Source organism: Drosophila hydei, unplaced genomic scaffold, assembly GCF_003285905.1.
Source record: "Drosophila hydei strain 15085-1641.00,03,60 unplaced genomic scaffold, DhydRS2 tig00000090-arrow-arrow-pilon, whole genome shotgun sequence".
In the NCBI taxonomy this organism is placed as follows: Eukaryota; Metazoa; Arthropoda; class Insecta; order Diptera; family Drosophilidae; genus Drosophila; species Drosophila hydei.
Genome location: NW_022045662.1, coordinates 394433 through 421692, shown reverse-complemented (window position 1 = coordinate 421692; position 27260 = coordinate 394433). Strand labels below are relative to the sequence as shown.

Sequence of the window (27260 nt, the reverse complement as noted above, 5' to 3'; positions counted from 1 at the left end):
ATCAGTCGAAACTTTGGGTTTGGCCGCGGCAAATTGGTATCGTTGATCGATAACAAATCGATAGCGAAAATCGCGCCAAAAAAACCGTTTCCCACTGCGTTTTGTTTCTCATAAAATATTATTCTCAAAAAAAAGAAGATATAATAAATATATATATATGTATATATAAGGTATATATATGTATATATATATATATATATATGTGTGTGTATGTGTGTGTGTGAGTGTATGTGTGTGTCTATTGGTATTTGTATCTCTTTCAAATTGTCATTTAAATATGAAATTTAAATCAATTGAAATGAATTTTTTCCGTTTTTGATGAAGAAGAAGAAGAGTTGTAAAATTATATTATAATTTTTTGTTTTGTTTGTTTTTTTTTTGTTTCTCAATGTTACACAGCACAGTTTTTTTTTGTTGTATTTTTCATATGAATTTTTTTTGAAAAATTTCAAACGAAATTGTGAAAAAAATGCTTTCGAGCTAAACTCTAAATCGTAGAGAATTTTTAAAGCAACTCTAACTGCACTGGTTATGCGCATATATATATATATATGTATATGTATATGTATGTATGTATGTGTGTGTGTGTGTGTATGTTTGCCATCTCTTTCTCGCTGTGTTTGCTTGCTCTTTCGCTCTCTCCCCTCTCTCTCTCTCTCTCTTTCTCTCTCTGTCTATCTATAATACAAGTTTACATGATGCTCGCTCGCTCTCTCTGTCTTCCCATCTCTGTCTCTGTGTGTCGCTCAGCTTGTGGCACGCTGCTGATGATGCGGCTGCCTCTTGTGATGCCGCCTCGAGCGTCTGCACTGCGTGGAACAGCACTCGTCTATGGGCTGGGCCGCGCCACCCAGCTCGGCGACGCCCGTTTGCTTGTCGAAGAGACGTCGCTTGCTGGAGACGCGCGTCTGCTGGCAGGTGGAGCGGGAGCAGCGCTTGCGATCGCAGTTCACCTTCGAGTCCTGCAAATGAAAAGAGCATGGGCATAGGTATTAGTTTGATGCTGGTACACACGTTCGATTTAGCGCTTGCGATCACTTACCTTGCAGCGACACTTGATGCACTTCTGTTCGCCGTGCGACATGAGGATGGGATGCCATTCCTGACCGTTTTCGTATACCTTGTTGACCACCTTGCAGCCGCCGGCGGCCAGCACTTCCTCGGCATTGTGCGCCGCTGTGCGCGGCACGGCCTGATCGTGCAGCTCATTGTGGTTGGCTGGCGAATGCTTGTTGCTCGAGCCGTGATTGCTTTGCTTGCCCTCCGGACACACCTTGCAGCAGGCCTTCTTGTCGGGGCGATAGGCCAACTTCTCGCTGCATTGCAGTGGTGGACAGACCATGCGGGGGCAGCGCACCTCCAAAGTTAGCGCATCACAGCTGCAGGTGGTGCAGGTGTCGAAGCCGTTCGGCGGCAAAAACGGATGCCAACTGGCGCCAGCCGCATGGAACTGTTCGCCCAGCCGGCAGCCGCGACGCTGCTGCAACAAGTCGCTGGCATTGATCGCCGGCGAGCTGCTCAGCTGGGGCTGCCAGTCGGCCGGCCTGGCCACACAGCTGGGGCAGCATTCGCCCTCGCGCTGCAGCAGCTGCTCACCCGTCTTGCACTTGAGAGCCGGGCACTTGATGAGCTCACAGTTGGCCTGGCCACGCTGGCAGGCGCACATGTGGCAGATGTCCTGGGCGCTGCGCCACTGCTCCGACTCGTTGTAGAAGCGACCCGAGTGATAGCAGTTGCTCTCGGTGCTCAGCATCTGGTTGCCGTTCTGATCGCCCGGCACCGGCACATTGTTGTCCGTATAGATGGGAAAACAGTGCGCGGGCACCTTGGTCGACTTCAATTTGCCACGCAGCAGGAGACGCGGATTCAGCTTCGAGTGCAGCTCCAAATAGCAAACGCTGGTCTCCAGCTTGATCAGCTCCGCCGAGGGCATCGACAGCTGGAAGCCTTCCATATAGTTGCCCGTGAACTCTTTGAGCAGCTTTCGTGTTACGGGCGCTCCAATTGCCTCGATCGGCTTCTCCTCCAAATAGAGCTGCAAATCTTGGGCCGGCACTCCGCTCAGCGTTAGCTCGTAATGGAGATTGCATTCGTTGTCAATTGCCATCCAGGCCATGCCCATGCCCTGGCCCTGTCCGTGCTCCACATGCGCCTTCAGCAGAATGGGCTCAGCGGAGTCGCGTGCATCAGCCACGGGACGTGGCACGAGGCGACCGCGTATCAGACTTGATTCATGATCGGTGGCCACATTGACGCCCAGCTCGCCGGCATAGAGCGACTCCAGGACTTTGGGTCCCAGCTTCTCCACACTGCCAATGGCTTGATTGAAATTGAAACTGGGCGTCAGGTCCTCGAGCTTGGCCTTGCGATTGCCCTGCTCCTCGATCAGGCTAATATTGGGACGATCTCTGGTATTCACATGATCCGTTTCAATATTATACGCCAGCGAGCCGTCCGTGTTCAGATAGACCCAAGCCAGGCCACTGCTCCGTGTGCTCAGCTCATTGCCGTGCGACGGCGCCAACAGCGTCTGGAAGATCTCGCAGCTGGCACGCGTCACAATGTGTCCCTGGATCCTCAGCTGCGGATACTTCTTGGACTCGACGGTGAGCAACAGTTTGCCGCGCGACATCAGGCGCAGATTTTGAATGGAAATGGGCGAGGATAGCTCCAGCACGTTGATCTCGGCCGAGGGCTTGCGCACACGGGACACCTCATCGAGTATCAGTTCCTTGCGCTCCGGCAGCTCGATGCGCACACTCAGACCAGCGTCGGCATATTCCTCAACGCCAAAGATGCCATTGAAGACCAATGTCAGATGCATCGAGCTGGCTGCACCGCTGCTCGTCGACACAATGGCCGTGCCGCCAGCTCCGGCCAGCTGTGGATCCGTCTTGCCATTGGCTGCAGCCGGTTCCAGCAGTGAGCTAAACAGTTCCGTTTGCAATGCCGTGTATTTGGCTATCTTGCCGGCCAAAGCCAGCTCCGCCTGATGCTTGTTGCCCCAGAGCAGAACCACGTGGAGGCGATCGTCACGCAGGATGCGCTTGTAGTCCCGTGGCACACGCCGCCAGACGCCGCAGATTTTACCAGTGGCATTCTGATAGACGCTCAGTGTGCCACTCAAGGTCGTCTCCAGCTGATGCTCCTCGAGTATATCGCCGCGATCGTCGACGAATTGTATGGCACGTGGTCGGCCGATCTTCGACGAGATGTAGAACGAATAATATAGATTCTTTTTGTGGAACAGAAAGCGTGCAGTGGCCACAACATTCTGTGGATTGTATGTTGTGTACATGGACTTCATTTCCTCGCCCTTCAGGAAGTACGATGTGCGACCCGTTAGCAGCGCTGCGTAATCTGTGAATCGAAAAGGAAGGAATAACTATTGTGAATGGAAACACTAAAAGAATGAATGAATGAATGAATGAATTAGGGTCTGTCGGTGTGTGTGTGCACAACTACCGCCTTCTAGAGTTACATGGAAGTCGGCAGTCACCTGCTGTGCGGCTATGACACCTACTGTTCTATAGTAACTCGACACTCTGTGCGGCTAGAGGCATGAAAATAGGTACAGCTGCTGCTGCAGGCAGCAGATTGGACATATATGAAAATCATATGAATCGGCCAACTATATCTTGTTATAATGGCATATAAATGAACGTATTTGAAAGCCAAATTCGATCTTTTTTTAGAGATTTAACTTCTGTTTCCATTCATACTTATCTTTATCTTTATGCTTAGATAGTTCATTAGATTTGTAAAGATTTCAACTTACGTTTCATGTTGCGCTCCTCTTCCTCGCTGGGCACTGGCACATCCGAAGCAGCATCCGTATCTGTAAGACAATAAGAAGAAGCAGAAGATGCTGAAGGTTAGCCAAAATGGTCTACTTAAATGGAATTTAGATAGCAACAAATAGCATCAAAGGGCCCGCAATGAATGCAATGTATGAATGAATCTGAATAAAAGAAAACACAGAGAAACACAAACACACATACAGGTAGAGCGGATCAGTACGCCTGCCCAGGTGGCATTCATTAATCGTGCATAAATTGAGCAGGTAAAACCAAAACAGAAAACTAGTCGAAACGAATTCCTAGAAATTCACACAGAGAGTGCCAGGCAAATGCGGCGTGAAAGTAGGTGGACATATCTGGATGTGACAGGCACGACACACACACACACACACACACACACACACACACACACACACACACACACACACACACACACACACACACACATATACGGTTTGCTTGATTGACAGCAGCTTCGTTAGAAGCCGCTGCTCCAAAGCTGATTAAAAGCAGAACACACAAAAAACGGCTAAAAAAAAGGCTAAGGCTAAAGCTGCAGTAGAAGCTGTAGCTGCATTGGAATTTCGTTTCACACACACACACACAGACAGGCGCAGCGCTTAAGCCGCAAAAAAGCAAAGAAGCAGAGACACTGAGCACACACACGCACACACACTTCTGCTTCTTCTTCTTGCCGCATAATGAAGGGCGACAAATCTGACACCTTGTATAGCATTTTATTGAGCCGAGGCCGCAGTTGCGTGGGGGACGCGGGGTGGGGCTTAGGTAAGGCAGGCCAAGAGCATGCTGCGGTTGCGTCTGTGCACGAGTGTGCCTCTGTGTGTGTGTGTGTGTGTGTGTGTGTGCTGCTGCTGCCTTCCAATGTCGTCGTTTGGCTGTCCGATCTTATCGCCTGATCTTAATACGAGCCACTTCTGACCGAAGCCGAAGCCCAACTCTGCCCTCTGTCCACTCTCTCTTTGTCTTGCGCTCTCTTCTTCGCCTTCCTCTTCCTCTTCTTATTTATTTTTTTTTTCAATTTGACGCGTCGTCTGCATCGCATTCTTTAGCTTATTGGCAGAGCCAGCGCAGCAGATCCTGCCATTCGCCAGGCAATTCCTGCTGAATTCGCCTTCGCCTCGCTGACCTCACCCTCCTTCGCCCTCTTCCTCTCTCTCTGTCTCTCTCTCTCTCTCTCTCTCTGTGTCGACTGCCCTTGACTCGCGCTTGCTTCCATTGCAGATGAATGAATTTCGTTTCGTTTCGTTTCGTTTCATTTTTATGCCGTGTGTGGCTCTCAATGTGTGTTGCTGTTGTTGTTGTTGTTATTTGGGTCTGCTTGGCCGTTTTTGTAAGCCAAGATAAATGAGTTTTGGTGCGCACAAAGACGACGACACGTTGCCCATCATGACAGTGGGAACAGAACGAATGAGCGACGGAGGGGAGTAGCAGAGTCAAGCCGAAGCCGACAAAGCCGCAGGGCTAAGACAAACGACACCTTCGGCCATTGAGTCAACGCTTTGGTATGTGAGCCGATCAGTCCCCCTTCCCTACCTCTCTGGCAGTGGCTCATTAACCAACAAAAAAAAGCAGAAATAATAAAACAGTTTTGAAAGTGTTTTTTCAAATGATCTAGCTGAATGGACGGGCATTTACTTATGTAGATCTCACAACCAGCTACACAGACAGCAGAACCTAACTGATTGCTGATTGGATTGGATGGCAACCGTTGTGGTTGTGGTCGTGGTCGACTTGCTTCCACAGAATTTCAAGCGTTGTGTGTGGCTCAAGAGCTTTGACCATATGTTGTGGTGTTAGAGAGAGACAGAGCGAGTTGAGTAGATTCTTCAAGCTAAGGAAGCGAAGGACTTAATCTTTGATTGGAAGCTTCTATCTAATTTTTAGCTAGAGCTAAAACTATCTATAAGTGAAAGCAAATATAGCAATGCTAGTTAAGGTTTCAATTCTAATTTAAGCAACTTGAAAGCTTAAAGTTTCTAAAAGCATAAGAACAAGCAAAAGCTGCAAGCAAGAGCTTTCATGCAAAGCACATTTTTAGCGAAAGAGCCATATTTGAAGTAAAAATAAGTCCTTTAATATAGCTCATAAAAGCTATATAACAAAGAAGTCACAAAAGCTTCGCGAATCAGAGCTTTTGAAATGAAAATAAATGAAGTCATGAACTAAAAGCTTTGTCAGACTAACTGTTGGCCTTACTAAAAGAGAGAAAGGAAGAGAGAGAGAGCTTTTTTGCTTTTTGATAGCAGCTTAGAAGAGAAGGCAATCAGGACAGCATGCCTGTGTAGGCCATAAATTGTGAGATCCTGTCTAACCACAATCTCAAAGCACACACACACACACACACCTCGCTGGCAGTTGGTAAACAATCTAAATGGGATCTCGTGCAGCAGCGTTTGGTTTTTTTAATAGACAGTTCCGTTTTTTTGATGCCGTTTTGCGATAAAGATAAAGTTGAAAATTTTATTGGCCCAGACACACACACACACGCCGACGATAATGATCTCTGCATGGGTGTGTGTGTGTGTGTGTGTGTGTCCTGTCTACAAAGTTGGAGTCGGGATCGATTTTGGGTTCGTTTCGGGTTTAGCCATAAAATGCACTAAAAAAGGAAACGCGCAACCACAAAAGATGTCATCAACTTAAATTGTCAGCTACTAATGGACACTGACAAAGGAAAGAGATGGCAAAAGAGAGTAAGAGAGAGAGAGGGAGATGGAGTTTTGAAAACGTGGACAGTTGGCAGTTGGCCTTATCGCCGACGTCGATGCCAAACGATCGATCGAAACGATCTCAAACAGCAACGATTGACGTTGAAAAAGGCATTCGACATTAACTTTTATTGTGTCTACCTGGTTAAATGTGACCATAACATGGACATGGACATGAGGCTCTCTCCCTCGATCGCCACGATCGCCCGCTGTGGCAAATGAGATAATTTAATAAGCGTTAAAATGCTCGAGTTATGTCATTATAAAAATAACGAAAAAATGCATAAATTAATGCACTTGGAATGCGCCAGAGAAAATGACAAAGGCGACGAAGCTGAAGAAGCAGCAGTGGAAGTATAAGAAGAAGCAGCGAAACGATCAAGAGTCGGGCTTGGCTCAAGCTCTATTTGAGGCCTGCGGGCAACGGCGACCAAAAATGGGCAACAGCATTTTGTGGCAGATGCAGCGCAACTGCAACTAAACTTGGCCAAAGCAGCTGCTATACATATAAATCTGTATACACAGCGAGCTATATATATATATATATATTTATATATATATATATATATATATGCCTGGACAAAAGCGGGCTAGACCAAGTTAGGCGAACAAAAAAAAAAAATATAAAATAACTTTGGTAAATCAAAAGCAAAGCCTGCTGCTGCTGCTGCTGCTGCTGCTGCTGCTGCTGTTGCAAGTTGTTGTTGTTAAATATTTTTACAATAGCTGCGTGAGCGGAGCTTGGGTGGGGGGAGGGGTGGGCAGCATGCAGCATGTGGCAAGCAGCGAGCCAAGTTGGGGCCGCGCCCGTGCCTTCTAACTATTTATGGCAAACGAGTTGCCAACGTAGCCAAACAGGCAGCGGCAGCAGCAGCAGCAGCAACAGTTGCTGTTGCAATTTGACGTGGCAGCAATTTAAGCCAACTCTGTGCAGCATAACCTCAGCCACGCCCCCTCTGCCTACCACCCCACTCGCTCGCTCTCTCTCTCTCTCTCTCTCTCGCGCGCTGCTCTGGCATAAAAGTGAAATCTTTCTCGTCAACCGAGGCAACGCGCCAAAGGTCAACGGCTTTGCATAGGCAAATGAAAAATTGCCGCAAAACGGAAACTAATGATGTGCTGCAGCAACTGGCAGCAACTTGCAGCAACCAGCAGCAGCAGTTGCAACCAGTTTCCATGCCACACAGCGGCAGCAACTGGGAGACTTGCGACTGGAATTCAGCCACAGCACTTGGCTTGATTATGTGAAAAATGTCACACACACACACTTGCACACACACACACTTGGACACACACACACACGCACACACCGCAACTTTCCTCATAAGTTTTTCTAATTATGAATTCAATTCATGCAGAAAATTAGCAAAAGCCAAAGAATTGCCAGTGATTCAGTCGCTGTTTATGTTGTGCGTGTGTGCGTGTGTGTGTGTGTGTGTGTGTGTGTGTAGGAGTGTGCGTGTGGGTGCACCATGTTCATAAGCATGCTTAAGCTTTCAGGCCTTTGGGGAGTTTGCAAAAAACTCAAAAGAGCAAAACAAATTCTTCGCCGTTCTGAAGCAAAGTTCCGACAGAGTTGCCAGATAGTTGCAAGCGTTGCTAGTTAGCAAAAAACTGAATTATATGTAGTCAAATAATTAAGAGCACTAAAACTAAATGACTACTAGTCTGACTATGCTTTACTTGGCAGCGTTGCCACTTTGTTCGAATGTTGCCACTGTGTCAATGATTATTGATTAATTATTGGCAAAGCTGTGTGCTGTTATACCAAGCTCTCGTTGAGCATTGCCACTTATAGCTAGATATCTATGGACAAACAGCGTTGCCACCTGTTTAAAAGACTTTGTTACTATATACGAATGCAAATTTTTACAGTTGTTTGAGTATGTGCTTTTAGTGTGTGGTATATTGGAGATGCTAGATTTGAGCGCAGTGTTGCCAGATCGTTACACTATTGGCTTTACGGAAAAGAAAGTTGTCTTTTGGCTATTTCATGAGCTTTAATGCATTTGCCTACAGCTGGCGTTGCCACCTAATACAAACTTACTGCATGCTCATATCATTTGAGCTGTTTACTTCAGCAGCCGCTCGCTCTCTCTGCGTCTCTGCCTCTCTCGGAAAATGTTGTTGACTTTGAACGATCAGGCATCATCGGAATCCGTTCGGTTTAATGTGGCACGTGTGTGTCCCCAGCGAATACGCAAACCCCCTCACGAAAAAAGCAAATGTGAAACGTAGCCCAATTTCCAGCTATGCCCCACTCCCGGCAACCCCTGCGCGCCCCCTTATATGAAGACATGGCAAAAATGTTCATAGCCATATATTCCCCATGGTCTTGTCGCATGATATACACCCCCAGCCCGCTCTCTACACAAGTGGAGGCTGATATAAAATAAATTGTGAAAAAAAAAACACAAGAAAAAAACATTGAAGAACATCGAACAACATGCAAAAGTCGAAAGCAACAATAAATAAATGCAGAGATGGTCCCAAAAAAACAACAACAAAAAATGGATATAACATACATCATGTGTGTGTGTGTGTGTGTGTGTACTAAGTATAGATTGGAATATGATGTTGTATATAAGACTCTATATATATATATATCATATATAGTATATATAGTATGTGATATTGGGGCGACAACAGAGCGAACCAAATGGCATAAAAAAGAATTATAAATTGCGTAGCGCTGACCTTCAATTCGGGCCAAGTAATTTTTCATAAACAATTTACGCGTTTCGAACTATTCCACTACATGTGTCTATATCCATGTATCTGTCCAATCCGCACAAACATAAATACATATATATATATATATCCATATATTAGATATATATATTATATTATATCGGTCTATATAGTATTTGCTTGCTCGTTTTTATGGTCTACGTCGCGTTGAAAAGTGTTGTACAGCTGCGTTAGCTGCTACGCTTAATTATTCATAGATATATGATCTATAGATGAGCTATATATACACACATATATATATACATTTGTATAGTCAGCATTTTATATGTCTGAGAGCCAACACATAATCCTATTCAATATTCATCTCGATGTCTTTTTGCTTTTTATTATGCGTAACAAACAATTGCATGTGTCAAAATATTGAGATATTTCGCAGATTTATAGATATATGGCATATATATCTCTTTATAGCTCTCGCTCTCTCTATAAATATCGTCTTTGTAGAAGCTCCCTACGCTTATGACTCATTTGCTTGGCATGATTTTGCTTGAGTTAGGATACTGGTCTATGATATGGTATCTATGAGAACTCTATATATATATATAGACTTACCGTTACGATCGCCGGGACAGGTCTTGCAGCATTTGCCAGGCAATGAGATGGGATCATCGCATTTAGCCGGCGGGCATTCGTTTTTAATGTTGCGACACTGAACGCGTGCAACAATGCGACGTTTCTTGGGTATCTGAAATGGATAGAGACCGGATTATAATAGATGCAAGATGGTGATTGTTATGTGAGCTTATGCAGCATAAATTGACTTTGGCAAAGTATCTCTGTTGAGAATCTATATAGAAAGCAGTACTTAAAGCCAAAAGATGTGCTGGCAGCTAGCGTATTATAATATCTTAAGCAAAGGTATGGATTATAATAGATATACTAAGCGAGAACCTAATGTAAACTGGTATTAGAACTTCTGAAGGTTAAATCAATGAATATTAGAAGGCTTTCTTAGGATAGATTAGCTAATGCTGCAGTTATATAGAGGCAAGTAAACATTCTAGTGAATCCTGAAATATCCTGAGGTCTGCTATCTATCTCTCTCTCATTCTCTAACGTTAGCTCTCTTGGAGAATATGAAATATTATAAAAATTCTGCGCTTTTTTACGTGTTTCTTTCGCTCTCTGATTGTAGCTCATTAGTTATGCTGAGTGGATGGGCAATGTGTCACTTCTGTCTGGTTTGTGCCATTATTGTATATTTTATTTATTTTTTTATTTACTTTTTATATAATTTTTGTAGCCACAAAATTAATTAGCGCTGCCATTCGCATAGCTGAAAACTGACTCAAAGTCGCTTGTCTCTTCTTTATTATGATTGTTTTTCATTTTACTTTTCTTTTCTCTCTCTCTCGCTCTCTCTTATCAGATACCCTGTAATTAACATACTTATTTTGATTTATGTCTCAGCTGTGAGTATACCAATGCTTAGCCAGCCAGTCGAACAGCTAGGCGCCGCCTCTTCACTCTACCAACTCAATCGAGAGCCATAAAAGATCTTCACATAAATATATATATGTATATATATTTATGTATATATATGCTTGCTGTACAGGGTATATACATAGTCTTCATTGCATTTATCGTGCTGTTTTGCTATCTCTTTCGCACTGTCGCGTCGCCTGCCTTAAAATTAGAACTAAATCAAGCTGCGATTTTCTTAATATAAATATCTGAATATATTTATAATTCCCGTGTTTATTTTTTTCCATTTTGTTGTCCCCGACTTTTTATTAATTCATTTTTGATCTGCGCGAATATGATGAGAGTTTTTTTCTGTCTTTTTTTTGTCATCTTTTGATGTTTATATGAATTTCTTGTTGATTTTTATGGGGACGAGACACAACGTTGTTGCTTTTAATGGACGCCATCCCAGAGTTCTTACAGAAGCAGTCAGTAGGAATTATTTTATGATCTGGCTCGTTTATAATGCTTGCAGCCACATAAATTATAATTAATTAATACACACAGTTCACTAAAAGACGATGAACACCACCAAAAACAAGACAAAATATACAGCTTCATAAAAAATTTCAATTACTTGGCCACGATTGCCCCGACCTTCCCGTCTAGCGTTGGAGTGGGCCCTGGCTGAGCAGGTGAGAAGTTTGCAATTAGCCTAAAGGAGATGCTGAACAAATAAGAGCTGTCATGCCTGGCTTGTGAACTAGTGCATATGGTAATTGGAACTAGTTCATTCAAGCATGCTGTTATGCTACATTACGAAAATTATATTTCACGAAATAATAGAAGCTTAACTTGAATTATGAGCCAGTTCTTTTGGTAATTGGAACTAGTTCAGTCAAGCATTACAGCTGGGCAGCTTGGCATTTAGCGAAAATTGTATTTAACGTAATAGTGGCAGCTTTAATTGAATAATGAACTAGTTCTTTTGGTAATTGGAACTAGTTCTTTCATGTATTACAGCTGGGCTTGACGAAATATTTGACGAAATAGTGGCAGCTTCAATTGAATTATGAACTAGTTCTTTTGGTAGTTGGAACTAGTTTTTTATCAGCTAGGAACTAGTTGAAGAAAAAAGGCCAAACTTAGCCAAAACGAGTTAAAGTTGAAGAAGCAAGTGATGATTGGCATGGATTGGGAACTAGTGCTGTTCATATTTGGAACTAGTTCAGCTCAAAGTTGGCCAAGAAAAGGTTAAGTTGAAGACAAGACAAAAGGTTTGCTTACTGTACGAAGCTGAAGAAAGCAGACGAGTTTGGATTCTATTGAATTGCTTGAAATATATCAATGTATATACATATATATACATAAATATACATATACATATATATATATATATATATATGTATATATGTATGTAATCTTGAAATATATTTAATAAAAGCTGCGATTGTTTTTCTGATTGTGATTTTGAAATGCGTCGCTGGGACAAAATTCTATCCTCGCTTTAGCCACGCCGCTCGTCCTCCACTTTGCGCCCCCTGTTGCTGCACGCCTCTGTTGGCGTTTTGCATTGCTTTCAATGCAAAAATTCTTTTTGCGTAATTCAATCAAGAACATCGAAAGAAAAAAGCGAACGCAATGTGAAATTTGTGTTTCTTTCCGTCTTTCTTTCCTTAGTTTCAAGTTTTGGCAACGCCTCAGAGAGAGGCACACACACATATAAATATATATATATATATATATATATATATATGGGATATATATTTATATGTATTAATGTGCGTGTATAGTGTGATGCTTGTACCGACTTTCAAATCAATATTAATCATGCGCTCAAATCCCATAAATTATGCTGCATACAACTATGAATATAGTCTGCTTCGCCTTACGATCCGTCCCTAAGTGAAAATACGTTTTTCTTTATCTTTTTCATTTTTGTATCTCTGCTATTCTTGTTGGCAAACTATGTTGTTGTTGTTGTTGTTTGTTTGTTGTTGCTTGTAGCAAATGTCGACGCTCATTAGTCAATTAGTTGGCCGCCTATATCTGACTTGCCTCAATTTGTTTGGCCACATGGCCCCAAACTACAAAACAAAACCAAAGCAAAAGAAAAACAACATTTTCTTTATCTACAAAATTTTTCTATTGCATTTTGCACTAATTGAAAGGCGAATCTCAATTAGAGAAAGCTTACTTTAGCCTTTCAAGCTACTATTAAAGCTTCTTTTGATCAGTTTTGTTAGCTGACAGCTGCAGCTTAGAAAGCAGCTGAAAGCTGGCTAGCAAGCAGAGCACAGAGCTTAAAGCTCAAAAGCTCAGGCTACGCAGACACCTAATTTATCTGCAATTTCTTTCCTTTTCTAGCATATATTGATTCTGATTTTCAACTGAAGTTAAGCTCGAAAGCTCTCGAATAAAGTGTGGAGTGTACTTACCGCAACGCATTCACATTTGATGCAATACATAACGCCAAACGGTGGTCCCAGATCCGCATACCAGGTGGAGCCTAGTTCGCGTAGAACTTTGCCAAACTGGCATTCCGTGACTGAAACGAGAAACGTAAAAGCGTGAGAAATGGAAAAATTATGAAAATGCAATTTGCTATAAAAACGTTTATAGCCTATAAATATGGCAAATAGATTCTATATATGCTATGTACCGACTGTAAATATATAAATATAGAGATAGTTATTTTGGCTTTGCCGTTTTGGCTGCGGGAATCGTGGCGCCAGCTAATTGCATTTGCCCATATTAGAAATTAGTCAATGCCCGCTTTGTCTATAGCCTATATATAGCGTGAGTGCCAGGACTGTGGGCGAAGGGGCGTGGCGGGGGCGCAAATGTTGTCGCCTCGCTGAGGAAAATGTTGCTGGCGCCAGCATTGGCGGCGTTTCCGGCAAACGTTTTCAATCACAAAGTGCTCAAAACAACAAAAAAGCTAAACAGAAATACTGAAAGCATCTGCAGCACTCATAAACAGCAACAAGAAACGGCCAAAAAAGAAAAAAAGCTAAATTAGCTCCACCTTTTGAAGCCATGTTCTAGCCAAAAACCGGCTAGTCAAAAATAAAGAAAGCCAACTAAAATAAAGCCTAAAAGAGCTATAAAAAAGGCTAAGAAACTAGCTAAAAGTAGCTTTGCTAGATAAGCTTTTTTCGGCTGCAGCTGGCGCCAACAAGTGTCAAATTTTTCTTTAGCGGCTTTTCCTCTTGTTGTTGCTGTTAATTGGTCGAGCCACTAAAATCGGTATGCAAATCACCCCGCGCCGCGCCGCACGTTTAATTATTAATATATTTTAATTACCCACAGAGCCACAGCCACAAAATAGCAACAACAATAAAAAAGCCGATGAATAAATAAGCGAAGGAAAAAAAGGCTAAATTACAAATGCTAAAACTTTAAACTCTTTGGCGCCACACATCGAACGATGCCGCCGAACAGCCCATAAAAATAGCAAAAAAAAAATAGGTAAAAGAAAAAGAGAAAAAAATTAAAAAATTCAAGCAAATGCAAATGCAAGTAAACGACTAGCAGATACCCTAGGCAAGTCCAAATCCATCCGGCGACTGCTAAATACCCTCGCAGAACAGAACATTCGAAAACCAACTAGAGAAGAGTCTCAAAGAAAGCAGTTATATGAGCAGCACTTTCAGATACCCTAGCTTAAGAAGGCTACCCGAGAACAGTTGCCTAAACGGGCACGACTAGTGGATGCTCTAGCGCTTGGCAAGCAGCTGAATTTATAGTCATTGAAAACTAGAAACCATTGCCCACTCTTAGCTCTTTTTACAGGGTGTTTTGAATATTACTAGACTAGATTTTATGCAGGGTATTGCTGTTGGGGTTATGCCCTAGCTGCCTCTATCTTTCTCTTTATCTCTCTCTCTCTCTCTCTAGCCGCTTTCAGAGCTTATCACATCAAGCAACGATTTGGTCTTGAATCAAAGGCAATGGCAAACATCTAATTAGCCAAATACAGCAACTAGCTGAAAGCATGCGGGGGGTGAAACGCCCACCACAACGTCCCAAAGGCACATGTAAAGCAACGACCAAAGGTATACCCTGTAAACTGAAGGCTTCTTGAGTCACTCTGCGACTTAGCCCAGCTTGTCAGCGGCCTTTCAGCTGTATTAGTAGAGCTGTGGTGCTATTAGAGCTATCTCAGCTAGTGACTCGCAAACTGTAGACTGACTCTAAAACTGTAGATGATATGTGAAATCTGTCTATACATATAAATGCAGTGGCAGCCAAGCTGTTGCTCTCCAGCGAGGAATGCAAAACTGTAGAAATTATTGGCTTTGTCGGTTGGCTTTTGGCTAATATGCCCACTCGTTGCGCCCGAGCAGGGTATGTGAGAACAATCAGAATAGTAGAGTAATCGAACAGCAGCAGCAGCAGCAGCAACAACAACAACAGCAACAAATCGAAAACAAGCTGAGGCGGCATTGCCCGACATGGCGTATACGTGATAAGTGGCGCTAACGACGCGCGACGTTTATCAAGTGTGCGCGGCCTTATTATAATTCTCTGCTTCTGCTTCTACTCTCTGTTGCTGTTGCTGCTCTTATTGTTGTTGTTGTTGTTGCTGTTTGTTTTATTTTTTCATTTGGCGCCAGCTTTATTTGCGTGCGAAAATAAAGAAACATAAAATTGAAATGCAAGCAAAACACAAAAAAACCAACAATAGAAAAATAATCATAGAAGACAAAAAACAGACATTCATACATATGTATATATGTAAAATTTAGCTTAAAACAAGTTGACTTTGGTTTCGGGCTCTAAGCTAAACATTGTTGAGCAACAAATGACAGCAGCATTAGCTAAATATGTTGCTAAGCTCATGTTGCGAGGCAAAAGCAGAAACTGCACTTTCAAGCCAAATGTTTTGGCAACAAGCTAACTATCGTATATAGATATATACGTATATGTAGGTATATGTATATGCCCATTTTAGTCAGTTTTGTTGTTGCTGTCATTCCTTGCGCAATTTGAAAAATTCATTTATTTTTGGGCCCGCGCCGACAATATAATTGAAATTTACGTTAATTGGCGCTCGGCAATTCTTGCGCTTGATTTCACATTTCTTCTCGCCTGCCAATTCAGCGCAAAAATTGTAAATAAAATATATATATTTTATATATATATGGGCAATACATCAAGTGCAGACCAGCGCAGCTTCAAATGTTGCTACGCCAGCAAGTCAGCAACAATGCCCGTTTCGGGCTTAGCAACATAGCTCAGTGCCGGAGTGCCAGCCAGCGTAAGCATTGCATAGCAACAATTTATGTTGTTTTAGCAACAAGCTTTAGCTGCCTTGTTCTGTTGGCAACATGAGCTTAGCAACAGGTTGGCTTGACACTGTTGCCTAAAAATAGATTCTTTGTTGCCATTGGTGAAAAGAGTTGCCTTGCCAGCGATGTTGTTGCTACCATTTCCGCCGTCTCTTAATGTTGCTAAACACAATTGGCTGCTTTGATTAACAGTTGCTCTTCCTGTTGCTGCCGTTCCGCCCCTCATTTCCGCCGCAGCATACAGCTCATCAGCATTTCTGCGTGTGTTTACGTGTATATGCGTGTGCAATTGTTGTTGCAATTTGTCTAGACATTTGATTAATGTGCGCAAACATTTTAGTTGTTTTTGGTCTTGTTGCTGTTCCAGACTATTTATTATTTGCGCCAAATTCATTCATCGATGCACAAGTTCTTGACAGGCGAAGCGTGCAACAACAACAACAGCAACAAGAGGCAAACGAATTTTAAATAGAATTTGCGCAATTTTTAGAGCTAAAAACAAACAAACAAAATGAAGAAATATCAAAATTATTATTATTACTTTTATTGTGTGTTGTACGCAGCGTGGGCGGCACTCGGCACTAACAACGACAACAACAACAACTAGATTAGCAAGTGCATTGGGCACACACACACACACACATATACATACATATATATATATATATACATAAATACATATATTTGTTATTTTTAATTTTAATTTAAGACGAAATGTCTAGAAATAAATTTACGCTTCTCTGTTGTTGCTATTGTTGTTTGGCAGTGCATTGACACACAGACAAGCAAGAGCAGCAGCAAGATGAAGATGAAGAAGAAGAGCAGCAAAAGACATACCAATATGCAGCACGAGCCGAAGAACCAAAAAGAAATATGGCAAAATCTTAAAATTTACGATGATTCGCCGTAAAGCTATCTCCCTCTCTCTCTCGCCGTCTCTCAATTATCTGTCTCTTCTTTCTCTATAAATGTTTCTTCTTTAGCTTTCTATTCTTAACTACCCAATTATCTCTCTCTCTCTCTCACTCTCTTTCATATCTTCATATTTGCTTTAATTCTCCCTTGCTTGTCAGCCAGCTTTAAAGCTCTCTCTAATAAGCGCTCAAGCTTTCTAAGCTCACATCCCAGACTTTATTTAAACTAAGCTAAGCTAAGCCTAAGCTCATATAAAAGTCCTGAATATCTCACTCAAAAAGCTCGATTTACATGCCACTTAAAGCAAACAGCTAAACTTTAGGCTGTTTAACAATTTGTTTTTTTTCCTTCCTTATTTTTATTATTGGCTCAGCAAGCTTCCTCAACTTTAGGTCCCAAAGCTTTCTTCACTTAAATTCAGCTTGTATTTTGCTTCCCCTTTTAGCTACGACAAGGTTTTCATGTGGAAATTTCTTTCATTCTTTTCATATTTTTTTTTAGTTTTCGGCCCTTGGCGACACTTTTGGTAGCATGTGTGGCATATGTCTACCCGCTCTCTGCCCCCCAGCTCCCACTCTCTTTCTGTTGGCTGCTGCAACAAGCAATAGAGATGAATCTTCGCACAATGTGCTAATTACAGTCAAAAGGCAGCGACAGGCATTTCAACTTCTAATAAACATTGCTCGGGCTGCCAACAACACGTGGCCCCACTGTATGTCGCTCTGTGTACGTGTGTGCGCTCTCTCTCCCCCTCTCTCTGCCTCTCCCTCTCGCTCTCTCTGTGAGTGTGTTTGTCTTGTCTTGTTGGTCATTTGTTTTAGCCAACTAAAAATTCGCCTTGGTGTTGCCAAATGCGTTGCTGACTCACATGACGCAGAACCTCTGCCGCAGTCGCTGCTGCAGTTGACGCTGACGTCGACAGCGGCGTCGCACTGGCGCAGCATTTTCTTTTGGCTATTTTTTGAAGCCTACACACACACACACTCGCACGCACAGTCGCAAAGTGTTTTTAAAAAGCGCAATGCTTTACTTTTACAATACCCTGTAAAATAGCCTAACGGGTAGCTTATCAAGGTTACTACCTTAACTCTGTGCTAGCAAACGAATATATGACTAGAAACTTGGTGTCACACAAAGCTATGCCAAAATCTAGTTATAGGGTATTAGCCAGTCGAGCATTCGTTGCTATGAGCGCAACAAAGAAATGTAAAAGTTGAGCCTAAAGCAAAAATAGAGAAAGTTTTGATGTAATTTAACTTACAACGGATTAAATCTAAGCAAAATGGAGTTACAGGGTATGTACTAGTCGAGCAGTTGCTACTATAGGCTAAGCCAAATGGCTGGCAGCCATAGCTACGACAAAAATAAGAAAGTCTCGTTGTAATTCAGATTGATTTCAAGCATAATTTAGTTACAGGGTATTCGCTAGTCGAATACCCGTTTGTCTTTTGGTTTATTTTGGTTGCGTGCGCTTTTAATTGAGTTAAAAGATCAGCACAAATCGGCAAATTGGTAGAAGCAGCACAAAAAGTGCTAGCCAGAGAGAGAAAGGGAGAGGAAGAGGGAGTGGGAGAGGCAGAGGGAGAAGGAGGGGGGGAGGAGGAGGAATATAGCTATCCTCGTCTAGTTGCTGATTTACAAAATGTTACTTGTGCTTTGCGCCTTAATTAATTGTTGCAAAATAATTAGCGTAAAAGTTTCATAAAGCCAAAGCAAATACAAATCAAAATACAGAAAGAAACAGAGAGAAAGAGAGAGAGAGAGAGATGAGAGAGAGAGAGAGGGCAGATTGAATATGATTGAATAGCTGCAACGCTTCGATTGGGCTTATCGAGTTCTTGAGCTGTTTTATTATTTCGGTCTTTTTGTCTCGCTTGTCTCTGTTTGCGTTCTTCAAATTTGACAGCGACGAGTGTCGAACTGTCAATCAATCGATGCGGGCAATCAATCAGAATCAATAGATCGATCGATCGCGGCACACAACAAAAAGTAGCCAAGCAAATAGACCGGGTGTGGAAAAATTATGACGGAAGAGCGTCAATACTTCTCCTGCTCCCTCTTCTTCTTCTGTATTATCATTCTATTGGTCTATACTTTTTGGTATATTTTAAATACCTCTTACGTATGGCATATAGTCTTAATCTATCCCTCGAGTACTTTCTCTATCATTTTGGTATTTTTGGTATATTTGGTGTCTATTTATATTTGGTATATTTTATATACTCTTTCCGTAGTCTCCAATGCTTTTCACTATCACTTAGTATTTTTAGTATTTTTTGCATCTACTGCTTGTGCATTATGGACAAATAGGATTTTGGTATATACTTCGCCTGCATTAGCATTTAGTATTTATTTTTTCAGTTTCTCGCCTCGCTCAACCGCGTCCCACTTTATTTATTTTATAAGCAATTAAATTTATTTAAGTGCAAAGCTAACAAAAAATGTAACCTCAAACAGCAAATGCACCCATTTGTCTGCATACCCTGTAAATAGGCGCGCGTGTAACTGGGCTGGTTTGAAGCAGCGCAACAGAACGTATTTGATAGATGTAAGCGCTGAAGAGCTAATTATAATTTTTACTAAATAAATTGGGGGAATGAAGTAAAAATATTTCGGGGCAATTTGCTCTTCAGGCATTTTATTCGAGTACCATCATAGAGACATGCTTGACCTTCTAGGGTATCACTTAGTCGTGGCATAGCTCGATCTGTGTTGGGAACGCTACAAAATAAAGATCTCTAATGGCTGATTACGTTTCTTTTTTTTTTGGAGTTGCGCTTGTTGTTGAGATAATTTATGACAGACAAGCGGTAGGTGTGAGCTTGTGCCGGGGGGACGGGGGTAGGCGTGAAGACAGAGAGAGGGGTGCAGCAGGGGGAGGGGGCGGCGGGTCAGTTGACAAACATGCAACGGCGGTGGCGGCGATGTCGTTGCCAACAAAGCAAACAAACAGCAGAGGCCGTTGGACAAACGCACACACACACACACACACATAAGGCAGTCGCCCTTAAAATTAAAAAGTGTGAAAGTAAAGAAACAAAAAGTTCAAAAGTGAAAAAGCCGCAAAATGTCGCGACAGCGCGTTTTAAAACGCTAGCAAAACGCGCACGCTGAATACACTACAAAAAAAGGGGCTCGTTCAGCGGATGTTGTTGGCCTTGTTGTAGTTGTTGTTACTACTGCTCAGCGCCTTGGCAACAACAATTGGCAAAATAATCTAACAAAAGAAACAAACCAGACGAAGTCTAAGAGAGCGAGAGAGAGAGAAAGGGTTTAATCATAATGAGTGACAATTGTTAGCCAATTAGCGAAAAGAACAAACGCTGCCACATGCACGATCTGTAGACGATCTTCGTACGATATATGTGCAGATATATATTCAAATATAGCTTCCGTTCTGATTTCTTAATGGTATACAGACTATATTATAATCGAGTCGATTCTAGAGTGAGCAACGAAAGCGTGAAACGAATTCGAAAAGGGTTTGATCTTGGCAGAAGAGAAACTTTGTATGAGAGAGACTTTGTATAAGCGAAACTTGGCTAATATCCAAATGGCATAGCTTATTGTATATTTCAACACTTGTATGTTATCGATAACTTGAGCAACAGCTAAAATATAGCTATCGACATGAGTATCAATCTGGTTGGGTCAATCGAAACTTTTTAAAAATTGGAACTGAATCGTTTAAGCTTAAAGTTTGCGTTGTTTAAACATTCAACAAACAATATTTTATATTTGTTTAAACAAATATATGTTCGTCGCTGCAAAAAAAAATTGGCTTGAAAAAAAGAAGCTAAATGGAAGCCGCTGTGGAACGAACTCTGTTGCCAGCGTTGCAATTATTTTACTGTCTGTGAAATTTTGTTTAGACAATTGCGCATGAGTTGCCCCAAAAGCAGCTAATTTCCGTGTGAGTGTGTGTGTATGAGAGCGTCGTGTGTGTGTGTGTGTTGGCTATTTTGGAACAGAGCTGCAAAGGCAGCTAGAGTCAGCTGAAGGCAGCTAAAGGCAACGCGTCTCTGCCCGTAAACATTTTCAATGACTATTTTTATTTATTTTTTTTTTATTTGTTTTTGCTCGTCTTTTTCTGTATTTTTTTTATTTTTAATTTATTTTTTTTTAGATTTTTTTCGTATGTTTTTTTTTTGGTTTTAGTTTTGCATTTTTGCTCATTTACAAAGCAAATCACGCGACTGCGAGTTGCCCCCGTCGCAGATGTCGTCAAGAGTTCAGACGGCAAAAACAATGCTGAAAGATCTTAGCTGTTGTTGTTGTTGCTGTTGTGGCTGGCTAATTTTAAATGCGCTGATAAGTTGCACAAATATTCTAAGGATGTGTGTCTCGTGGCTGAGCAGTGGAAGGTGGCAGCTGGGCGGTGGGCGGTGGGCGGTGGGCGGTGTACGGTGAGCGGTAGTTGGTGGGTGCGCGCTCTAGTTTGCTGATGACGTTGTTGTTGATGATGATGATGATCGCTGCAGCTGCAATGAATGAGACAGCAGCTGCTGCCACAGCACGCGACTCGTTGCTCAACTTGCAGAAGAAATCGTAGACGTAAAATATTTGGAATATTTAATAGAACAAGAGCTTAAGCGAGCCTTATTGAAGTGGGTGAGCTTCATGAGAGTTTTCATATGGACTTAAGAAGTGCGTCAAATGAGCTCAAAATGGCTACAGCTTTTGGAGCTCAATGAGTGAGCTTCGAGACAGTTGCTAGAATCTTTAGCTAAGTCTAAAAGATAAAAATCTTAATATGCTGTCAAGTATAATTGAATGAGTATCGAGTAAGCTCTGAGGCAGCCTTAAGACAGGTTAAAGTAGTTTTTAAATCAGTTCCACGTAAGTTGACCTCAAAGCAGCCTCAACAGAGCTTTAAGCTGGTTAAGTAATGCGTATATAGGCGAACTTATCGATAGAATTTAATTACTTTCCGTATATAATGTAAGGCCCTTCACGAGTCGCAAATCGAGCAGCTGCTGTGGCATTTGTAGCTATCAGTGATGCGCAAACGGCTTGCAGCGGAAGTTCAAAGAAGGGGCAGAAATGCCAAGCCCGAAGCGAACTGTGCTAATTGAAAGGCGAGTCGAATTACTGAAAATGTAGCTCAAACCAGAACGAAGCTGCCAATCAAAGGCGATTTCTCGATTGATTTGCATTCATTCCCGCTAATTCAAGCCAAAAACTATAGCTCACACACCCACTCGCGCGCTCTCGCTCTTGCTCCCTCTCTCTCGAACGGAAATGCGCAACAACCAAAAAAAAAAGCCAAAAAAAGGCAGCCCACGAAGCTGTGAAGCGTAGCTGTATCTTATTTGCCTACGCTGCAGCCGAAAAATACAAGAAAAAAAGAGTCAAATTAATTAACACACACACAGTTTGTGCCTTGGCTTTTTTCTAGCTAGAGCTGGCTTCTCCTTGGGCTGGGTGGGCGAGCCGCACAGCCCCAACGCGCTCGTAACCGAAATTCGAATTCGAACTCGAAAAAAAGAGGAAAAAAACAAAAACAAAAAGCAAACTCTCTGCTGCAATTTGACACCTTGTGGGCATTAAGTGCTTCCTCTGCCCACACGCGACTCCAGCGAATTGCGACGCAGCGGCTGGCGGCGATTTGGCGATTGCGGCGAAACTGGCGACGCCTCGTCTCCAAGCCAAAAAAGGCTGCAATTGGCTGCTTTTGTTGCTGTTGCTGTTGCTGTTGCTGTTTGTCGTTTCGCTGCTGCTGCCGGCAACAAATTGGTTGCATTTCGTTTTCGACTGCTTGACATGCAACTGACACTGACGTCGACGTCGACGTCGACGTCGTCGTCGGCTGTTGGCTCATTCCTTTTTTTTGGGTCCCTGTCGCCAGACAACAACAGCAACAGCAACAAAGTCAGCCTGAAGAAAGCAACCAAAGCCGAAACTTAAACACTCTAAGCTGCTCACAGAAACTAGCTACTTTTTAAGCCTTCCCACCATAACTCTAGCTGACAAGCTACTTTTCAAGCTTTATGGCTAAACGGTCTTAAAGTTAAACTCTAAGCGTTTGCTCTACTTAGCCCTAAAATAAAAGCAATGCTTTATGTGTTCCGTTATTTTAAGATTAAGATATGGAAGTCTTTTTTCAATTTTTCTAGCTATGCAGTTAAAATTCTAAACATCCAAGCTGTTTTTATACCCTTTCTTGGCTCTTTCTCTTAGGGTCTCCCTAAACATATTATAGCTCAGGCAATTCGAGGCCTTAGCTCTAGCTTCTTTCATGACTACAGCTCCAAATTCTGCTATATCTCTACTGCTGCTGCCTCATAGTTAAACTCTGTTCAATTTCCCTTAGCATATGTGCAGCGCCTATATCATAGGATAGAAAAAAACCTTTAGTCAAAGCAAGTCACATATTTCCTCTACAAATGCGGGTATCTTAAGTCAGCTGCGGCTGCTGCTGCAAAAAAAGGCTAAAAAAAAAAGCAGATTTGGCGTCTGACAGACGACGCGTCGTGGCTGTTGGCTGTTGGGACTTAACGTGTTTCGTTTTTAGCATTTTTTTTTGTTTTTTTTTGGCCTTTTTTCATGTGCTTCTTATTCGTATTCGGTTTTCGTTAAAGATCATGGATATGTTTGCCGAGATGCCAAACGGCAACGCGCTCTCCCCCCTTATGTCTGTGTCTCTATCTCTCTCTTTCTTTCTCTGTCTGTCTTTCTGTCTTTGTCTGTCTGTTTGTCTGTCGTTGTCTCGTTTGCTGCTTTACGTAGGCACATCTTGATTTTCGTTGTTGTTGTTGTTGTTGTTGTCTTTTACACGCATTCATTAAAAATAAGTTAACAACTTTTTAACACCTAACTGGGCGGCAGACAGTTGAATAAATGAATTATGCTGACGAATGGCGAATGCTGGGTGCGAGAGAGACAGACAGAGAGGGCGAGAGCGAGAGGTGGGAGCTTAGCTGCTGTAGGCAACGTCGTAGGCAGCCGCACCGTCCGGTCTTTCAAAGGGGGCCAGCAGCCGCAGCCGCAGCCACAGCCGCAGCCATAGCCGCAGACGTAGCCGCAGCAGCAGCGCTTGTTAATCAGCTAAATTAAATGCGAAATGAACAAAACGAATTGGTAGTTAGTAGTAGGTCTCCCCATACCCCTTAGCCCCTACCCGGCCACTGGCTCCACTCAGGGAAAAAAACGTGCGTGGTTTTTGATGTTTGATTAGCCCAATCTGTTGGCGGCGCCGTCGCTTGCCGCACTTACCTCTGCCCAAAAAGAAGGCGAAAAAGAACAGCTAAAATTTGGTGTGCGTGTGTGTGTGTGTGCGTGCGTTGGATTTTCATTCATTAAAAAAATATTATGTCTGGTGTGTTGGTGGGATTTGCCGTTGAACGAATTTGTAGTCAATCGAAAGGTGGCTACAACTTCAATACTACGCTATCTATAGTGCCTATAGTGTGTGTGCGTGTGTATATGTAACGACTAAATTATGCTGAGCTTTTAATTAGCACTACGTAAACTCTATTTGGAGTGGGCGAACTGTTGGCCCATTGATAGATATTGCTGCTGTTGTTGTCTTTCTCAATGCTCAGTTCATGCTTTATGTTGGCCCATTGCATCGAGCATAAACATTTAATGAGCTGAGCCCAGACCATACAATTTGATTTGTACAACCTATTTTTCTATAATTAGCTTTACGTAAATGTCGTGGGATTTGGATAAAATTGTATACACACTAAGGCAGCGCTGCAATATGCAGCAATGCATGGGATGTTCGGAAATTGCGTCAAATATCATAGAGTAAACCTAATTTTAAGTTGTTAGCATTATGTTAACGACATGCGATTTGCTTCAAACTTCCTACACTTAAAATTGGTTACAAAATAAGAAATTTAGCCAAAAAAAAACTGGAATTTTACAACACAATATGAAATCATATTCATTTTTAATTTTGAACTTTAGTTCAACGACAAGGGATTTCAATCAAATCTTATCTATAATTGAATTTAATTGAAATGCGCACAAAACACAAAGATACAAGAGGCTATGCTTGAATTATGTCCACTTTAAGGTTTTACCTCTGGTCAAATTATGAGGGATCTTGACGAAATTTGAGAAATATTTAAAAGTGTCATAAGCCAGGTAAAAATATAAAGGGAATTGTTAAAATTACAAAGTTAGATCACTAGACTCGATCAAAATTGTATTGCAATAGTTGCAATGCAGATTAGCATGAAGAATAACATGAACATTGCCGGCGGACGGCATTTGCTGAGCATTTTTGCATTGTAAGACGAGAAACGGCTCAAAGTCGTTGCAATAAATAAACCGCAAACTGTTTTTAATTGAAAAAAAAATAAACGAAGCAAGCAACAGAGAGTGAGAGGGAGAGAGAGCTAAAGAAGAGGAAAATGAGAAAAACTTTATATAGAAACGGGAAATGCGGCTAATCAAGCGTAAGAATCGCAACAGCAGCCAGGGCTAAGAAACTGGGTCTGATCCGTAAACATATATAAATATATAGATACATAGATCTGTATATATGGCTATATATTGTATATTGAACATGTATTTGAGCTGTTAAGCAGCTTAGCCTAGACAAAGGCCTAAACATTGTGTTTGTGTGCGAGACGAGGACGCCTCGATGTCTGGGCCTAGCAGGCAGCAGGCAGGCAGACAACAGTCGGAAGGGAATTCCCATTTTCCGGATTAGCAGGCGGGCATAAAAAATTGTGAAAAACCCAAGGGAGCGAGCACGTTGTCGGCTTAAGGGTGCGAGCCTGCTACACTACCTGCTGGCCAGCGGAAAACCCGAAAAAAAATGCCAAAATTTTATGGCCAACTGACGCACGGGGCGTATGCGCAATGCGAGATGGCATAGATCGAATGGATGTGAACTAAGTTGGATATTTTTGACGAAATGTGGTGGTACGATGGTTATATGGAGGGACTTACCTGCTGGTCTATTGGAGCGCCTGGCCGTGTCTGCCTCCTCGAACATTAAGGGGGCGTGGCGTCGCGCCTGCACCGGCTGGAGCCAACAGCTGTTGAAGCTGGCAACGCAGACGAGCAAAGCAAGCAGCAGCAGGTGTTGCAATCTTCTCTGATAATAATATGTGGCGTTGTTTGTGTTGCTACTGCTGCTGCTGCTGCTACAGTTGCTGGTGTTGCTGCCGCTGTTGCAACAGTTGCTGCAGCTAATGTTGGCATGCCTCTCCAGCGTTTGGACCGTGCCTGTGGCCGTGGCCAAGGCCGTCGCAATATTCGTTTGATTGTTGTTCATTTTTTCGTTGATTTTAGCTTTATTCTCCTCTTCTTCCTCTTCTGCTTTTTTGGATTTCAGTTAAAAAACTTTTGCTTCACACACTTTTCTTTACTTATTTTTCTTTTGTTTTTAAGGTTGTCAAATAAATGTAAACAGAAAAAAAAACTGATTTTTTATATATCAAGACCGCCCGTACCGATTTTTCTTTTACATATATATGTATATATATATATATATAAATATATATATACAGATATATACTTTATTTGAATGCCGTTTTTTGTTTTATAGATTAGATAACACACACGTTTTTGTTGCGAATTTTTGAAACACCTTCTTTAGCTTAAGGTTTTGGGTGTTTCGTTAGCTTCTGCTTCTTTGATTTTTATTTTATTTTGAATTTTTTAAATTTAATTTTTCGCACAGTTTTTGCAATGCAAATTTTTGGTTGTAATTAAAATGGATTCAAGCTTTGTTTTTGCACATTTTTGTTGCCCAAAAACAAACGAAAAAAGGAGAGAAAAGAGTTGTTGCTTCAATTTGTTGCTTGATTGTTGCTAGGTTGTGTTGTTAATGTGTTGCTTGTGTTGCTGTTGTCGGCGAGTCGGCGAGTTTTTATCTACTAGATAGCTCACGGGGCGCACACGCCGTGTATATGGGCTCTGGCTGCTGCGCCGCTGCTAGCTCGCTGCGAGACTGTGTCTGTGTGTGTGTGTGTGCGATGACGACGACGACGTGCGTGTGTGTGTCGGTGTGTGTTTGTGTATGTTGTGCGGTTACGATCGTTTCACAAAATAATGTCCACACGGTATCGGTCGGTGGAATAAATAAACTAAAACCCAACAAGCGCAAACGATGACAGCAGCGACTGCGACAGCGACCGCGAGAGTGACGCAGGCAGCGGCAGAGAGTTAGCTACCAGAGAGTGAGCGCAAACGAGAGCGAGGGAGAGAGAGAGCGAGCGAGAGCGGCGCGCGCATAAGCAGCGCAGACAGGCAGGCAGGCACGCAGCTGAAGAGTTGTGGGCAAAGAACGAGAGCGCGCCTGAGAAGGAGAGTTGCGCACACTGAGAGAAGCAACAAAGTTGCTGCTGCTGCTATCGTCGTCGTTGTTGTTGCTGTTAGCGTAGTTCGTATTTGCTCATTCGTGA

The 27260-nt window shown here is 42.4% G+C and overlaps 1 protein-coding gene across 1 annotated transcript; it reads right to left on the bottom strand.

Moving 5' to 3' along the window:
* Positions 1 to 437: 437 nt before the first annotated feature.
* Positions 438 to 26218, bottom strand: LOC111598142 (dorsal-ventral patterning protein Sog). Its single transcript, XM_023313204.2, has 6 exons — positions 25801 to 26218; positions 13123 to 13232; positions 9833 to 9965; positions 3779 to 3838; positions 1043 to 3360; positions 438 to 962 (listed from the first exon to the last, which is right to left on the bottom strand). The coding sequence occupies exons 1-6, from the start codon at positions 26126 to 26128 to the stop codon at positions 747 to 749; spliced, it is 3165 nt and encodes a 1054-aa protein (XP_023168972.2). The 5' UTR covers positions 26129 to 26218; the 3' UTR covers positions 438 to 746.
* Between the last annotated feature and the right edge of the window lie 1042 nt (positions 26219 to 27260).

Bases quoted from the DNA above. Each gene is read 5' to 3' on its own strand.
- LOC111598142 (XM_023313204.2), bottom strand. From the start codon at position 26,128: ATGAACAACAATCAAACGAATATTGCGACGGCCTTGGCCACGGCCACA. The intron at 3,361-3,778 runs GTAAGTTGAAAT...TTCGATTCACAG, and splicing joins AGAGGAGCGCAACATGAAAC to ATTACGCAGCGCTGCTAACG. The intron at 963-1,042 runs GTAAGTGATCGC...TTTCATTTGCAG, and splicing joins GCATCAAGTGTCGCTGCAAG to GACTCGAAGGTGAACTGCGA.